This window comes from Brassica rapa, chromosome A08, assembly GCF_000309985.2.
Source record: "Brassica rapa cultivar Chiifu-401-42 chromosome A08, CAAS_Brap_v3.01, whole genome shotgun sequence".
Taxonomy (NCBI): Eukaryota; Viridiplantae; Streptophyta; class Magnoliopsida; order Brassicales; family Brassicaceae; genus Brassica; species Brassica rapa.
This window is the reverse complement of record NC_024802.2, coordinates 18,248,228-18,264,359: the sequence shown is the minus strand read 5'-3', so window position 1 is coordinate 18,264,359 and position 16,132 is coordinate 18,248,228. Positions and strand designations below refer to the sequence as shown.

Genomic DNA, 16,132 nt, shown 5'->3' with positions numbered 1-16,132 from the left:
AACAGGATCCGGGGGTCATGCCAGTTGATCTATTGGTTCAACAACCAGGTCGAGAGCATCTCCCGGTTCTCCATCCCAACCCACGACGAGGACATAGCACTTGGTTAGTATTTTTTTTAATTTGTAGTATTATGTTTTTTTCCATTAATTAACTTGTTAACTAACTTGTATTTTTTTTAAAGGTTCACCAAGTCGAAAAATGGCATTAGCAGGAGCATCAACCAGATGATGTACTCCATGCTTCGTTTTGGATATTCAAAGTGGAGTGTGATTCCTTTCGAAGAACGAGAGTTGTGGTTTCGTCAGTTTGCGGTAAACTCTTCATTTTTTTAAAGTATTTACATTTTTTAAAATATATTTACTTATTAAATTATGTTTGTTTTGTAGCAAGAGTTCAACTGGCACTCCGATCTCACGGAAACAGTCCGTAAGAAATTCAACGAAAAAGCCATGGACTCTTATACGAAGCAGATAAACGCGTGGAAGACAGTTTGGCAGAAGAACAAGAGGCCACGGTTCATCAACGGGACGGTGTGGGAGCAGTTGATAGCTCATTGGGAGAAGGAAGAAACTGCAGAGACGTCTTCTAGGAACTCCAAGAACCGGAAGAGCGATCGTGGCGGGAAAGGTATGTATGTGCACAACCTCGGCGCTTGCTCTATGTCTACTAAGGAAGATGAACTTGTAAGTTTTTTTTAATTATTTATCTTTATATTTTTTAAATAAATATTTTATATATTCCTTGGCTAATAATGGCGGTTTTTTAGATCGAAGAAAATGACGGTAATCCCGTTGATCGTCTCCAACTCATTAAGGTGGCTCACACTAACAAGAAGACAGGTCAAATTCAGGATCCCGTGATCAAAGGTGTCGTTGATTTGGTGGAAGCTGAAATAGCAACTCAATCTCAGCCTCTCTCTGATGACGGCGATTCTACGGGAGCTTCAACCAACTTGTCCCTATTGCAAATAAATGAGATGGTTGAAAAGGTAATTTTTTTTATTAATATATTTTTGGGAAAATTGCCAAAACGGAACAAAAAACCAGCATCGTTGTCCCTTTGGTATAAAACATTTTTTGTCCATTTTTTCTCCCTTTTACCCTTTCCATTTCTAAGACTTAATGAAATAAATAGTTTTATGAATCAAAAATTTTTTATAAAAATAGAAACAATTGATAAAATACCCATATACACAAACTTGTATTTTTTTTTTGTTGAAAAACTTGGTAAATTAAAATTTTTGTTTACGTTCTACCAAAAGTAGATTTCGTCTTCTACGGAAAATAGGTTAGTAGAAATTGAATTCCAGATTAAACAAGTTCATCTACTTGTTTTAGAACGAACAATCTACTTTTAATTAAACTTCTAAATATATGGAATGTGAATTCTACTAACTGTAAAGTTAGCTACTTTTTCTCAGAATGCAGTTTCTACTTTTATGAGGTATTCTAAAATTCTCGGAATGCGAAATCTAGACAATACTCAAACGTCTACGTGAGGTAGAATCTGCTTATGGGATTTTTGTCTTGGTTCTACCCAGTGTAGAAAGTACCTTCTACAGATAAGAAAACTTGATTTTGGCAAAAATTATGGAAGTTTCCGTTAAAAATATATTCTAACTTCCTTTCTTAAAACGTATATATTTGTAGTAGGAGGTTTAGTTAGATCATATATTTGCATTACAGGTACTGTATATGTAGCTGGCTCAGTTTGTGAAGGAAAGACTTATAGGGGCTAAGGGACCCGAGCTCGAACGTCAAATTTGAATTTTTTTGCTCGTGTTTTGGATTAAAAATTATAATAAGACAGTCTTAGGTCGAACACACGACCTTTAGGATGATCAAGTATAATTGCTTTCATAGTAAATCTGTAAATATATAACGATGGTTCACCTACAAAAAATGGGAAAAGTTGAGTTTTTGTTCTTACATATGTTGGGTAATAGGTTAATTGTGGATCTCAATCGGGTCGGGTTTTATGACTGAGCTGGATCATAATCTCGGGTTTATGAGAAACATAGTCAAGAGTGTTGTATTTCAGTCATGATATGAACTCGTGGAAGAGAATTAGACAAATTATTTTGATAACTTTGCGTCTCTAGACTACTTTTGGGACGATTCTAATTAAGGAATTAATATTTCACTGCCTTAGGGTCTATTTGTTGTGTATTCTAAAGTTCCACTACAGTTGTGATTTAGGGTATCGTTTAGGGTTTGTTAAGGGTCCCATTTAGGTTTGTTTAGGGTCTCATTTAGGAGAAACTTATCTTTGTTCATAAACAAAATACGGGTCAAATATCTCTAGATGGGTGCGTGCAGTGTTGAATTGGTTAAACTTGAGATGTGGGTTTGAAAAATTGGAAGAAACGTTTCTATAGTAACTGTCATTAAACTACACCAAGACATTCAATTGCATCTGGTACAATATAATACAACTTTAAACATGGAAAAGAAATCAAGCTTGAGTATAGGAACAAGCCTAACTTGATATTGACATGGAAAATAACTAAGTTTGTAACAAATATACCAAAGTGAAAATGTGATATCGAACAAGCATGTGCTCAGTGTCGGATCTGAAGCATTGAATCTGGTCAGCCCGTCAGCCTTAAAACTCAAATTGTAGATCGATAACAGTATGGTTGTACTTGTTCATCTTCGTCGCATCCTCCTGAAGGGAAAACAAGCCAATACAGACAAAAAAAAATAAACACTGAGAAATGCAAAAGAAAAGCCTTTTGAATTAGCATCAAGACAAGCACTCTTCCCACATGGATGATGAAACCAATGCAGCTGTTGTAATCAAGGAACTCCTTCTATTGTCTCCCAATAGAACGAACTACAAGTTCATTATTCCCATTGAGAGAAAGGTTCTCAAGAAAGGAGAATACAAGAAAGCATATACACACACGAGTGCACAGCAATACAATAGCATCCAACACTAACCAAATAACTCTTTGTTCATCTTCTGTTACCAACAAAAATACTAAGGTGTAAAACATTGATTTACATCGAATATAATATCTTCGCTATCTTTTTAAAAACTTAACATATAAGCTTGTAGCTACAAATTCAAACATCAAACAAACAATTCTTCAAAAACAGATAAGAACGATGACTTCATGTGATCTAACCCATCAACAAAGAACATAACTTTCCTCGAGAAATCTAAATCCAAACCAAAACCCAGATTGTAGAATTATTGGAAGAACGAAAAGATTGTTTTAAAGCACCAACCTCCAGAACTCCTCGACCGTGGAGAACGTGAACGCGGATCTAAGGAGCTTCCCCAAGTCGTCTTTTCGTTAGAAAGTCAACGAATAAAAAGAGGAACTGTGGAAAGTCCACAAATGCTCCAACGGATGCGATTCAGGAACTGTGGATTTCCCGATTTGTCAACATCTCCGTCTACGATCTCTCCTTCCTCCGCATCGTCGCCTGGTCCAATCAGATGCTCTACATAATTAGGTTTCGCTTCCTTGGTAGCAACAACAGGCTTGAGAGGGTCGTCTACAGCCATCGTATCTCCGACTTCTCTTCTCCGAACGATCTACTTCTTCTCGAAGGGATCCACATCTGTAGCCGTCTCAGTTTGTCGAGAGAGACGGAGTAAACAATTAGATCTAGGGTTACGGAGAAATGGGTTTTTTTAATTATTATTTTTCTTTTTATTTTTAATTACGTTTTTAATATTTAAAGTAGTTTAAATTATATTGTATTTGATTAATCAAAGGCTAATTTTGGAATTACGAAAAAACTTATACCAAAGGGACAAACTAAGTTTGATGTTATACTAAAGGGACAACTATGCTGTTTTTTTGTTCTGTTTTAGCAATTTTCTCTATATTTTTTTAATAATGTCGATTACTAATTTGTCTATATTTACTAACTTTAAATATTTTTGTAGGCGGTTCCTAAAAGGAAAGGAGGCCGTTTAGTTGGGTTGGCCCGCCGTGCTTCTTCGTATCCGGCGTCTTCTTCGCAAGCTCCGTATGCCGATCCCATGATTCTCGAGGAGCTACATGACAAAGATGAACGGATTGGGGCATTGGAGGAGCAGAACACCACTATCCTTTCGGAGAATGCCACTATCCGTTCGGAGAATGCCACTATCCTTGCTGAGCTGGCATCCCAGAAGAAGTTCAACGCCGAGATAATGCAGAAGCTAGATCGTTTGATGACTTCGAGTTCTTAGTTTTTTTCAGCTTTTTAAAACTGTCTGAATGTTTTTTTCTTTCGTTTTGCATGAATTTTAAATTTTCTGAATGTTTTTTTTCTATTTCGGTTTGTATGAATTTAAATTCTATAATATTATTAGTTTTAAATTTCAGATTTTATTTATTTATTAATTAATTTTTCATATAAAAAATATATATAAAAATGCAAAATTAATTCGTATTAAAATTGACATTTTCCGACGAACTAAGTTCTCGGTAAATACCGACGGATTATGACTCGTCGGTAAATACCGACGGATTATGATTCGTCGGAACATACCGATGAATGGTGAGTCGTCGGAATTTACCGACGAATCGTAATCCGTCGGTATTTACCGACGAGTCATACTCCGTCGGTATTTACCGACGAATCAGACTCCGTCGGTATTTACCGAGAACTTAGTTCGTCGGAATCTTCGGAGGATCCGTCTCCGTCGGTATATAGTTTTTCCGATGAACTCTAGTCTCGTGTGTCCGCATCGGAATATTGTCGGAAGTTCGTCAGAATGTCATTTCTCGGTATTCGTCAGAAAGTCGTCGGAAGTTCTGACGAAATTCCGACGAATTTTTTTTTTCCGACGAAATGATACCGACGAACGCCTTCGTCAGAAATGCGTCGGAATAGGCCTTTTCCGACGAACTTCCGACGATTTTGGCCATCAGAATCTCTCTGTTTTCTTGTAGTGTATAGTATAGTAGACCCAGTGAAGATCTTTGGACAGATTTTGAAGCATCACGAAAGAGCCAATGATGTAAAAAGTGTACAAAGACCGGGTCCATATGAAACACGGATCCAAATCGATTATTTTGAAATTTCTTGTAATTCTCTTCCCTTTCATTTTATTTGTTTAATGTTTTGAAACGAGATTATTGTTATTGCTTTATATAAATTATTAAGATCATGTTTCGTTTTATTCCTTTTGTTAAAAGATTTACTATTGAATCGTCTCTTTGTTGAGATAATGTTTCTTCAATCTGTCTCTAGTATACTCTTTGTTCAGTTGATCAGCGTGTGTTGCATATTTTCCAAATGGCTTTGTCGGATCTAAGACCCTTGACGAATTCAAGATGTGCCTGTAAATTGTTTCCAATCAAAGATTTTGGTACCATGATAAAAGAAATAGCATATACACCACATGGCTGATTTAGTTCTTCTGAGATAGTACAAACAATTAGTGTTTTTTTCCATGATAACATATATATTCATATCATATGTTAGCAAAGTTTGTCAGTGGATTAATGGCATAAATGTCGTCATTGACTTCATAGCAGTGTCTATACATGGACTACTGTGAAAATTTAGGCTGCGTACATCATACTGTTATACCATCCGATCCAGACGGAGTGAGTGCAGGTTTCGAGAACGCTGCTCATTGACATTGGAGAAGAGCAGAACAAACTGAGCTTGAGGAACCAGGAGTGAACTATTATTGCATCTCTTCAAGAGGTAACACACTTGCTTTTCTGCTTTAAAGTTGTTGACTTCTGCATTATGACTTACATCGTCTTTAGCTAGAAGCCAACAGAGACTGTATAGAAGTGGTGACACAGTCATCTTCTCCTCGATTAATTGTCTAGGCTTTTAAGTTGTTACAATGTCTCAACATTCATTTTTTGTATGAACTTGCTCATGAAGATTTAAGTAGTGAGCGTTGTATCATTTGGTCTTTGTAAGTATTTTCTACAAGTAGGTTTGAATTCTACTAAGCATCTGCAAAGTTTATTAGAGTTCGAATGTTATATTAAGAGATAACTCTAGAGAGTAGAAAATCATTCGACCTATATGACTAATTACTATATTTTTTGACAGCATACTAATTACTAATTACAAATGGAAAAGAATAATCAAAAGGTTAGTTTTAATTTTAAATATAATTATTCTAAAAACAATTTAGATATATATTTTGACATGCTTTACCTCAACCCATACAAAGGAAGCTTAAGATTAACGTTCAATCCAAATTAATCAAACCTTCCTGTAGTCTAGTGTGATGTAGTGGCAAAACCTTTGTACCTGAAGGAAATGTTTGCAATTCGAGTTTCACCCCTATTACCATAAACATTTTTTATGTTCACGAAAATCTCATAATTTTAGTTTTATTGATTTTCTTCTTTCTTTCTTTTTTTTTTTGCTTTCAGCCTTCAAATTGTCAAATTCTGAGGATCGACGCTAATGATAGATTCTCTGAGCGTAAACTGATTGTTACAAATGGTACTTCATTTGGGGAAGATGATTAAAGCATAAAGCCTTTTAGAAAGAAAACTTCTAGTGATAGGCTATTAGGCTTTAGAAGGTTTAGCAGAGTTCCTTTTTTGCAAACTAAAAAAGACTACATGATACTTGCTTATAACTGCCTTGATTTTTACGGCTTATATCAATCTGTCTTCATTTAGGCAACTTTACGATAGACACGACCAAATCTGGTGTGAATAGAACATACTCCCACGACATGTTTGGAGATGTGCTATGATTTCTCTTCATTTTGTTCCATATATAATCAAGCAAGAGACGCAAATTAGGCTTTTGGTTGGGGTATATAATTAATAATTATTTGTAAGAAAGTACTAGTTCCAATATTTATGATCCATTAAAGTCTTTGCTCTGGCCATACCATTTTTATGATCGATAGCGATTTGTCAACTACGTTATTGCTTTCATTACAAATTTACGAACATTTCATATCAAACAAGTCAAATAAAAATGATTACCTTTCTATAACCAAAATACTAAAAGACAATTTGATTCATTCATATAAATAATCTGCCAGGTAAGTTTAGTAATATAACACAAATACAAAAATAATAATTAAAAATGTTATCTAACGTCAAAACAATAAATAATATAAGATAGCATCTTCTTATACTCTAAACCTTGGCATAAAAACATGTGGTGTATGCTATCTACAACGGATATTAATAATGTTTAAATGTTTATTTGGTACAATCCACAGACGACATTAACATCCATATCTGACAAGGATATATTCTCAAATATGCTTAAATGAAATGGAAAAATAAATCTATACTAAAAGTTCTGAATTTTTTGAGATATATCTGACGTTGATTATCATCGATCCACATATTCAACCAAAAAAAATGAGAACAAAAACAGAAGAAAACCAAGGAACAAAAAATGAATCTGATCAAGTTGCAATTAGAAAAGGTAATTAAATTTGGTAACTTGTGAGAGAAGTAAACTGGCTCGTCCATAACTTATAAGAGGCAAAGAACTCGGATCCACGTTATACATTCTATGTTGATCAGTTTCTTTGATATCCTTACATGTGAAACAATAGTCGTCTTCGAAACCTTCCCATTTATAGTTATGATTGTCTGGAAGACTGGAACTCTGGTCTCTCCACTAATATTATACCTTTTTCTTCCTCCACTTCCTCATTCACGCCTTTTTTACAATCTTAAGAGCAACCACATCTTCTTCCTTTCCAGCATCTGGATGGTCCTCCTCCTTACTTTTCACTCTCATGTACTATCACTAAAGGCAATCAGTTCTTTTGTAGCTACATTTTTGTTTAAACAGTTTGTTCTATATCAATTTCATAAATAGAATGGTATTTCGTTGTTATGTGTATTGTATTATATACATGCACACGCGCCAAAAAAAATGTTATCTATTTGTGTCACAAATTGACATATTTCTCAAGAGCTGGTTATTTGATTTGTTAATTCTTTTTATATAATTGGTTTATCCTACGAATTAACCCTTTATACTATTAGAGATGAAATGCTTTTAGGAAAAAAAAAATCGGATATCTAATCTAATATATTTACAAGAACATTAGATTTGGGCTGCTGCTTGTCCATAAATATAATCCACTGCGAATCGACCCATTCTTTTAGACTTTGTTTGACCCAAAGAAATAAAAAAACAAATGACTCACCTACTAACTAAACACGTGGTCCATGTTTCAATAAACGCATCGTTTCACCTGTCATTTCCCAATTCTCTTGCACAGCTCCTTCTGTATAAAAACTCCTCTCTCTCTCTCTCTCCAGAGAAAAGGAACCATCTTTAGTTTTCCGACAATGGCGGCTACTACATTGAACAACTCCTCTTGTCTTCTCCAACCCAAGTCCGGCTCCACCACTCGCCTAAACCCTTCTTCTCTCCTCAAGCCCTGTCCGAATCCGACCAGTAAGTCTCGCTCAATCTCTGTTTAGATTTATGATTGGTCTTTGATTTTTTTTCGTTATATCTGTGATTAGGAGTTTCGTTTTCGGGGAAGAGTCGTGGACATGTCGCTACGAAAGCTTCGATTGAAATGGCGCATTCGAACTCGACACCTGCCGCTGTTGTCAACTCCTCGAGTAAGCAAAAGGGTCCCATCATCGTGATCGATAATTACGACAGCTTCACTTACAATCTCTGTCAGGTTTGACTTTCGTAACTAATGTCAAAATCTGCTCTTTATCATTATCTGATAAAATGAATTGAGTAATTGGATAATTTTAGAAAAGTTTTGTTTTTTTTGCAAGAATATGATCTTGGCTAGTTTCAAGCTCTTAACTTTATATGAGTGTGTTCAAACATGCGATGTTCTCTCTTTGTTATGTGTGGTCAGCCGTTGTATAGCTTACTGTCCAAAGCCTCCAGTTCTCTGGAGTAGTGTTTTTTTGTTTGTAAGTAGAAACCTCTCTTGTTCTTGATCTAGCAGAAGCTGAATACATCACTTCTTTGAGCTTCAGATTGGGTTATTCGTAGTTGTCATAACTCAATTGTCTCATTAAATTTTTGACTGCTCTGGATAGGTCCACGTAACGTATAGGTCCCTAATATACAAGCTCCTCCTTACTGAAATTTGTCTAAATCTTGTCTTGATATTTGCTTACTTATCTTTTCTTCATTAGTATATGGGAGAGCTAGGATGCCATTTTGAAGTTTACCGCAACGATGAACTTACTGTGGAGGAGCTGAAAAGGTGAGGAAGAAGAAACCAATATGCAATCTCTTTCTGGCTGTTAGTTCAAGGGGTTTTGATTCCTTTACTATGTTCTCTCCTTTTTTTTTTTTTTGCAGTAAAAATCCAAGAGGGGTGCTGATTTCTCCTGGGCCTGGTAAATTATATTAGCCCTCCGACTGCGTCATGTATCTTGTAAGATTCTTTTTAGTGAAGAAAAAGGAAGGTAAACAACTTTCTTGCTATTGATCCCAGGTACACCACAAGACTCTGGGATCTCCTTGCAGACTGTTGTGGAACTTGGACCACGTGTTCCTTTGTTTGGAGTATGTATGGGTTTGCAGTGTATAGGAGAAGCTTTTGGAGGTTAGTTTGCATTTAACATGGTTTCTCATACGTTTGTGTAAAATGGATCCTCAACTCTGAATGCACTTTTGTATGAACTTTTTGGTTTATAGGAAAGATTGTAAGGTCACCGTATGGTGTAATGCATGGGAAAAGCTCCATGGTTCACTATGATGAGAAAGGAGAAGAAGGTTTATTCTCTGGATTATCTAAGTAAGTATGAACAGGTTCATTCAATGAGTTTTGTTATATGTTTCTGCGAAAACCAAGCCTGAGATTGGTCTGCCTTTTTCAGTCCTTTCCTTGTAGGTAGATATCACAGCCTCGTGATCGAAAAGGATACATTTCCCAGTGATGAACTCGAGGTTACTGCGTGGACAGAAGATGGTTTGGTTATGGCGGCTCGACACAGGAAGCACAAGCATATACAGGTCTAAAAATATCTCACTCAAGTGATTTCATGTATGTTTCTTCTTGCCTCCATTGAATGACAGAAGTCTTAAAGTCTTGTTAAAATTGGTTCACAGGGAGTTCAGTTTCACCCAGAGAGTATCATAACAACTGAAGGCAAGACAATTGTCCGCAATTTCATTAAACTTGTAGAGAAAAAGGAAGCTGAGAAGTTGACTTAGAGCTTTCATGAATCATAGATAATCATCTGTGTACGAATAGTGTCTCTGTTATAAAGTTTGCCAATGCAAAACGTTCCTTGTCATCTTCCCATTATTTCTATCAATAAAAATAACAAATTCACATGCATTTCAGTTTTTATTTGGATACTGTTTTGGTTTTGTTTGGTTAATTCGATATCTTTGCTTACCTCCAAATTTACATGCATTAAAGTTTGCCAATGGTATCTCAATAGTTGAAACTTGGTCCATTGAGATACCATTAAACTACCTGTAACAAGCATATGCAATCTTAATGGATATTGCTTCAAAGGTAACAAGGGATATACAAGAGAGTTCACAAAAGTTCTACAGCTTTGTTATTCATTCACATACCGATCAAGAAGTCATTAAGCGGACATGACTAAGATCAGGCAGGCAATTTATAATGACACTAATATGTTCAGACGGTTTCTGAACAACAAGATAACAATCAACTTGTCTTGACAGCATGATCAGATCAACAGAACACTTTTTCCAGTAATAGAAACCAGTCACATAAAAGAGAAGTTATCAGATCAGTTTCTTTCTGCATTCAAACTTCTATCCTAAGAAGATCAAGGATGACACCGAGACATAATGAGAGCAGAAAAAAATATCAACACAAAGACAGGAACACTAGTACAACAATCACAACAAGATGAGACGGACCTCCATTCTTGAACTCTAATCATCTGAATATTCTAATATCAGTAATATTCTAATCATCCAAAACTAAATCATCCAAACCTTAAGAGTAATAAAACTCGATTTGGGCAAAACCAAAAATTCACTTATTGGTAGTGTCTTTGGGTAAAGAAACAAAACAAAAAGAGGATCAAAATCTTCTGCGGAATGTGGTAGGCAACGAGCATACTCTTCTCAGTCGATGGTAAGATGACGTGCCAACTCAGTGTGCAGTGCATGACCCGCCTGCATTTGATAAAGACACAAACCCGTTTTATCAGAAAACTGTTCTCTCTTTTGATGTCAAAGAAAACTAGAAGATAATCTAAAAGTAGCACTTGCCTTAAACGCGACGACGTGAGCCACAGGGAATCCACCATTTCCGCCCTGTGCCACAAGAGACAGGTCGCCGATAAGGTCCAAGATCTTATGTCGACATGCTTCGTTATCAAACCGCAGGGGAGGGTTCATCCATCCATGCTCGGCGCTGCATCAGAGACGGTTTCAGTTTAATATATATTTTTTTCTTATTACCACCATAATATCCACAGCCTTGAGAACATGCAAGTTTCTTTACCTACAAACGATTGCATTATCCAGAGAACCTCCTTTAATAAGCCCTGCTTCACGCATTCTCTCCACCTACAAAAGCAACACTCAAGACACAGACATTTAAAGAAAGAAACACCAGTTACACCTGCTAAACCTCATAAACTAGTAAACAACAACGATGGGACTAACCTCTTCGTAGACACAAAACGTTCTAGACGGTGCAATATCTTTTGCAAAGGAAGAGTCATGTTCAGGCTTCCAAGAAAACCACTGGCAGCCTATGGCAGGCACCTGTAGAGTTTCATCATCATAAACCACAGGACCAGAGTCAATACCCATCTATGCACAAGCAGGAAATAAGTTTGTGGAATAAAGACTGAACCTGTGGGAAGTCGATACCACAAGTAATGCGAGTCTCTAAATCAGGGAACACAGCTACAAAAGAATCGTTCTTGCAAACGTAGACAGGCTTGTTCACATGTGCTACCATCTTCTCCACATTTTCCCCACCATGGTTTTGAGCTACGTTTATGCCAGCTTCTTCGATCGCATCGACCCATTCTTTAGCTGATCCATCACAAATAGGGACCTGTCACTTGATTAGTATTGCATGCATTCATCACATCACCAACTAACCAATGCTCTGAAACAAATTTTTCACTAGAAAAGCTACACACCATTTGCCATTGGTTATGTGAGTTCAGATATAGCTTCGGATCGGGTTTTCGGATTCCTATGCCACATGTGGATTCTATATATGTTCGGATCGGATTCGGTTAGATTTTATAACTCTTTCTAAGATCTATTTTGGGTCAGAACTCATTTCGGATTCGCCTATAGGTACTTATTTATGTTTCAAATACTTATTTACAATGTTCAAAAAACCTGGAGGTAGTTAGGCGTTTTATAAGAGATTATTGATTAGCCAGACACAGGCCGATTTTTGAACGCCTAGACCAACTTTTTTTTTTAATTTTAGAAACGTTATTTAGTTTAGGTCCGATTTGCTGACTAGGCGGACGACCTATTTTTACAACACTGGATTACTAATTCAGATATTCGGGTTTTCGGATAGTTTTACGGTTTGGTTTGGATCGGGTATGGTAGTTAGGATTCAGTTACAAAATGCCCCATGCCTATAAACAAACCTCGACTTCCCGATCATCTGGACTCTCGCTCTCGATTTGAATTCTGCAGTTATCAACGCCCTTAGCCTCAAGAGCTGATAACAAGTGCTCGACGGTTCGGATCCTGAGACCGTCTTTCAACAGCGTTGTGCAGAGAGGCGACTCCTGCGCAAACTCAATCGACGCCGGGATTGATCTCGAACGAAACTCGAAGTACCTCCCAGCTCCCGCGATCGCCGGAAGTAGCTTCACCGTCGAGAGCTTACCGGAATGCAGAGCCTTACCGTTCACTTCCACAGACGCCGCGAGAGTTTGCTGTAACCGCCCGCTCTAGTAAACAAAATCATAATGATTCTAATGGAAAGGGATTATATCGAATGCATAGAGAGAGAGAGAGAGGTGTGTACTGGTTTCAAGGAGACTGTTGATGAAGTGGCGGAAGAAAAGGAGGATAGTCGCATCAAAGAGATTAGAGTAGAGTTCTTGGCTTTGACGGCGGCGGAGAGGCTCATTGATTCCGACGTCGTCCGATTCAGTTAAGAGAAGTCGTACGCGAAGGAAAAGTAGATTTGCGTCAACCGACTAAGTTAAACCTAAACGGATTATGGATTTTAATTTTAACTATTAACCGGGTTTGGAGTAAGCTTCTAAACCGGGATCAATAAGAAAAATATAAACCGGGAGAAATTGAACCGCTCTGATTCATAGTCTTAAGGTGTAATCCAATATGTTTTGCACTGGTTAGCGGTATGCTTTGATTTATGCATGTCCATTGGATTTAGAGTTTTTTTTTTATAACACTTATCCATAAATCATGTCATCGTTATAGTATGACATGTTACATTTGTTTAGTGAAAATGATTGTATAGAGTCAAAATTATTTTACAAATAGTGTTTAGCGTACGTTTAAAATTTGGTTCAGCGCTAGAATAAATAAGATTAGGGTTTAAATATTTAAATCTGAATACAATTGCAACTTTCAGACAAGCGTCATTAGAGGTGTTTTGCACTAACAAGAATTCGAGCTAGTCCTAAAAGTTTCCAAGTGAATATTACTTCCTTCGAAAATCCAATTTATTGGGAGGTTAACTTTGCATTAAATTTGAATTTCTTTTTCCCTGCTTTTGATCATAAGTTTTTATTACTTGTGTTATTGTACCTTTTGATTTTGGTTAGAGTATTATTAGAACTTGTTAGAATTTCTTGTATGTGAAAATATGATAGTAACATTTTTTAATCCAATTTATTGAGTATTGTGCTTTTTGAAATTTTTATCTTTTTGCTTAAAAAGTTCTTTATTTTAGTCTATACATTTTTATAAAATGCATATTCTCCCCTGGATGTGGCATATTAAAATTTGTTGCAATATGGAGGGAAAACAAATCACCGGCATATATTATTAGAACCCATATATATTATTTATAATATAGCATTTCAAGGAAATAACTTTTAGACATTAGTTAATATGCGTTGTGAAATAATGATAGGATGGGCATACATTAAGGAGTGGTATTGGGATCAAAGTCTCTACGTTCCACAAGCGTTGTCTGATTCTTCAAGGCATAGCAAAGAAGTGTCACATGTGTGAACACAGCTTTCCTCCTTGCTTCTCTTTTCCCTTTTTCTACTTTATTGTACCCTCCCTGTCCTTTCAAGTTAATTGGTGACGTCAAAGATCTTGGTAACATTACAATACAGTTTTACTATAAAGCAAGACATAGGTAACGGTTAAATATTGATGATAATGTGTTTATAGACCGCATACATCGCAAATTCGCAAAGAGTTAATTATAAGATGTATGTTTATTGAAGTAAGAAACTACAAAAAAAACATGTAAGAAACTACAAGATCAAGGTGTGATAAAAAAAAACTTGATAATTTTGATGAAAATACAGAATATTAGAGAAAGTAATAACGTGGTACTGGTAGTACAAGTTTGGTAACATCGCGGTTCTAGACCGATTACATCTCAAACACCTATCATAAGATTTTCTAGACTGACGTTATGTGATTATTCCAAACAAAGCGTTATCTATCCACATCATGTTATAGTAGAGTTAGTAGCCAAAAAAACAACCCTAACAGATCGTAAATGTAACAGATAAAATTACAACATGCCCTAGTACTAGACTAGATCCAATGTATGGTTACTATGGTATTTACAGCAATATCTTCAGAGAATCAAATGAGATTCAGGCCCTTTGTGTTTGTTACTTTACATTGGCAATAATAAATTAATAATTTTCTACAAGTATCGTTGTAGTGGAGGCAAGCATGTGAGCACAAAACTCTAGCTAGTTAAATAAATAAATAAAAACGTTTAAGATTGCGGAAATTTCCGACTCAGGAATATCAAATTGTATCAACTGCTTAGTTTTGAAATTGTTAACTTATAGGAAATCTTCATAACTTTATAGAAACATTTACTTGTTTACACTGTAGTATCATATAACTCACCTACATAACCTTAACCATTACACTAAAATAGCTTTAAGAATTTCGAGATCTTTGAAAACTTATATAGAATTAAAGGGTTTGAACAATAATTTTCTTGTCATTTTTATCTTTATTTTGATGTATAAAAAAAATCTATAAACCTACAAGACACGAAGCTAGCGCTCTCATTTGCTTTTGTTACATACATGGCCAGTACTGGACCAAACTAGCTAGATGAAACATTCGTCTCAAGTCCACAAATTTTTTGAAAAGATTATATATAAATAGATCTTCAAATTTGTAAAATAAATAATTAGAATCCCAAATTATTGAAATCTTTCTTGAACTGTCTATAGCTTTCAAAATATCTGGCCCTGGTTACATATTTACTGCGTCTCTGGCAAAAGAGGATACATCATACATCTGTTTATTCCGAACTTAAATGACTGATATTCTTAGGTGATATCTAAGAATTGATTCTAAATGAATGTTAGTAAAAATTGTAGTTACAAGTTCATATAATTTTCTTCTCGTGTTCCATTGAGTTTTACGAAGGGATAGAACCCAACTAACCTTACTGGATAAACGAAAGGAGAATAAACAGAATAAGCACTGTCCCTCGAAAAAGGAAAAAGGGAAACAAAAATTTGGTACATCGAACATTTACCTCTTTCCACGCGCAAAGCATCTAATCTTCACTAATCACACCTTTCTCTTACTAATAATCGCTAATCACTTAGGGCCTGACTGGTTTAACCGCAGCGGTTGCGGTTGCGGTTGCGGGAGTTTGCGGATGCGGGTGGTTACGGTTTCTAGCGGTTTTAAGAGATTTGTACGACTGGTTCTGCGGTTAAAAATTGGTGCGTTTGCGGGATACTTATGACTGGTTAACTACCAAGTGCAACAGCGGTTAAATAATAAATTAACAATATTTACATTTTATACAATTATAAAAATATCAAAAATAATAATATTATAATAAATATAAAAGTTATATTTAGAAAGTTATAGTTTAATTTTTTTTAAAATATAGAAAATATTTTTATTTTAAAGTTTTATAATATTAATTAAAATTTAATAGATATATTTTAGCATTTTTATAATTCTAATTTAATTTTTTTATTGAGTATTTTTATTTTTGTATTTATATTGTTTTGGAAAAAAAGAATTTTTTTTTATCCTCCCGCAACCGCCCGCAACCGCAAAC

The 16,132-nt window shown here is 35.6% G+C and overlaps 2 protein-coding genes and 1 long non-coding RNA gene across 4 annotated transcripts; 1 reads left to right on the top strand and 2 right to left on the bottom strand.

Moving 5' to 3' along the window:
* Positions 1 to 1,767: 1,767 nt before the first annotated feature.
* Positions 1,768 to 3,909, bottom strand: LOC117127337. Its single transcript, XR_004450287.1, has 2 exons — positions 3,235 to 3,909; positions 1,768 to 2,668 (listed from the first exon to the last, which is right to left on the bottom strand). It is a non-coding gene; the product is annotated as an uncharacterized LOC117127337 (long non-coding RNA).
* Positions 3,910 to 8,113: 4,204 nt separating this feature from the next.
* On the top strand, positions 8,114 to 10,234 carry LOC103835440 (anthranilate synthase beta subunit 1, chloroplastic). Of its 2 annotated transcripts, none has more exons than XM_009111615.3 (8): positions 8,114 to 8,367; positions 8,439 to 8,605; positions 9,081 to 9,151; positions 9,250 to 9,287; positions 9,386 to 9,496; positions 9,589 to 9,688; positions 9,771 to 9,906; positions 10,003 to 10,234. In XM_009111615.3, exons 1-8 carry the CDS (start codon positions 8,259 to 8,261, stop codon positions 10,105 to 10,107), a joined length of 837 nt encoding a protein of 278 aa, XP_009109863.1. In that variant the 5' UTR covers positions 8,114 to 8,258; the 3' UTR covers positions 10,108 to 10,234. The 2 variants fall into 2 exon arrangements, with proteins under 2 accessions (XP_009109863.1, XP_033133299.1); XM_033277408.1 differs by having other exon boundaries at positions 8,162 to 8,352.
* A 473-nt stretch (positions 10,235 to 10,707) lies between these two features.
* Positions 10,708 to 15,073, bottom strand: LOC103835438 (probable UDP-3-O-acyl-N-acetylglucosamine deacetylase 1, mitochondrial). Its single transcript, XM_009111614.3, has 7 exons — positions 12,896 to 15,073; positions 12,510 to 12,818; positions 11,744 to 11,950; positions 11,551 to 11,652; positions 11,387 to 11,451; positions 11,152 to 11,296; positions 10,708 to 11,055 (listed from the first exon to the last, which is right to left on the bottom strand). Exons 1-7 carry the CDS (start codon positions 12,998 to 13,000, stop codon positions 11,005 to 11,007), a joined length of 984 nt encoding a protein of 327 aa, XP_009109862.1. The 5' UTR covers positions 13,001 to 15,073; the 3' UTR covers positions 10,708 to 11,004.
* Positions 15,074 to 16,132: the final 1,059 nt, after the last annotated feature.